Source organism: Seriola lalandi, unplaced genomic scaffold (assembly GCF_002814215.2).
Source record: "Seriola lalandi dorsalis isolate HSWRI2012SDOR001 ecotype SW California unplaced genomic scaffold, Sedor1 jcf7180002054237, whole genome shotgun sequence".
Taxonomy (NCBI): Eukaryota; Metazoa; Chordata; class Actinopteri; order Carangiformes; family Carangidae; genus Seriola; species Seriola lalandi.
The window spans coordinates 108,619-109,328 of record NW_019524790.1 but is presented as its reverse complement, the minus strand read 5'-3'; the positions used below and the strand labels follow the sequence as shown (position 1 = coordinate 109,328).

The 710-nt window shown below is 42.7% G+C and overlaps 1 protein-coding gene across 1 annotated transcript in view; it reads left to right on the top strand.

Annotated features, from left to right (window-relative positions):
• The first annotated feature begins 134 nt into the window (after positions 1 to 134).
• Positions 135 to 710, top strand: part of LOC111653638 (odorant receptor 131-2-like) — a 1,120-nt gene continuing 544 nt past the window's right edge. The window contains exon 1 of the mRNA XM_023404263.2: positions 135 to 710. Coding sequence (XP_023260031.2) covers positions 135 to 710 — 576 coding nt within the window.

The window sequence follows — 710 nt, the reverse complement described above, 5'->3', positions numbered from 1 at the left end:
CTTTTTTTCAATCCCAAATTCTAGTGGTTGCTACTTTGAGTTCCTTCACATTGAACTGACTTCACCTATTCACCACAGGAAAGGCAGTTATCAGAATTTAAAACCTTGTGTATTTGGTTACGACTGAGAGATATATGGCTAACAACAACTCACTGACCGGTGGGGAATCCTCACTACGAAGCGTTAATTACAGGCTCATTTTGGTTCAGGTTTTTGTATCCCTTTTCCTTTGCATCAATCTTTTGCTGATCACAATCTTTTTCATGAAGGATTTCTTCTACACGACCATGCGCTACGTCTTATTTGCTATTACATTATTGTCTGATTGTCTGATCTTGATTACAACAAATTTCCTGCTCATCTTTAGCTATTTTCATTTGACCATGCGAATGTGGGTATGTCTCATTTTCTACTTTTTGTCATCTGTATACACTTTGGTCACACCGTTTACTCTGACAGCGATGACCGTCGAGCGCTATGTGGCCATTTGCATGCCCCTGCGCCACGGAGAGCTGTGCTCGATACGCAGCACTACGCACTGCATCCTCATCATTCACGGCCTCAGCTCTGTGCCCTGCATTGTTGTTCTCCTCACCTTCTTTGCATCAGCCTCTCTTAGCTTCTACAAACAATCCAGGGAATGCTCTGTGGAGATGTTCATCTTTTACACTTGGCAGGCTCATTTTAGGTCAGCTATAAGTCAGTTCTAC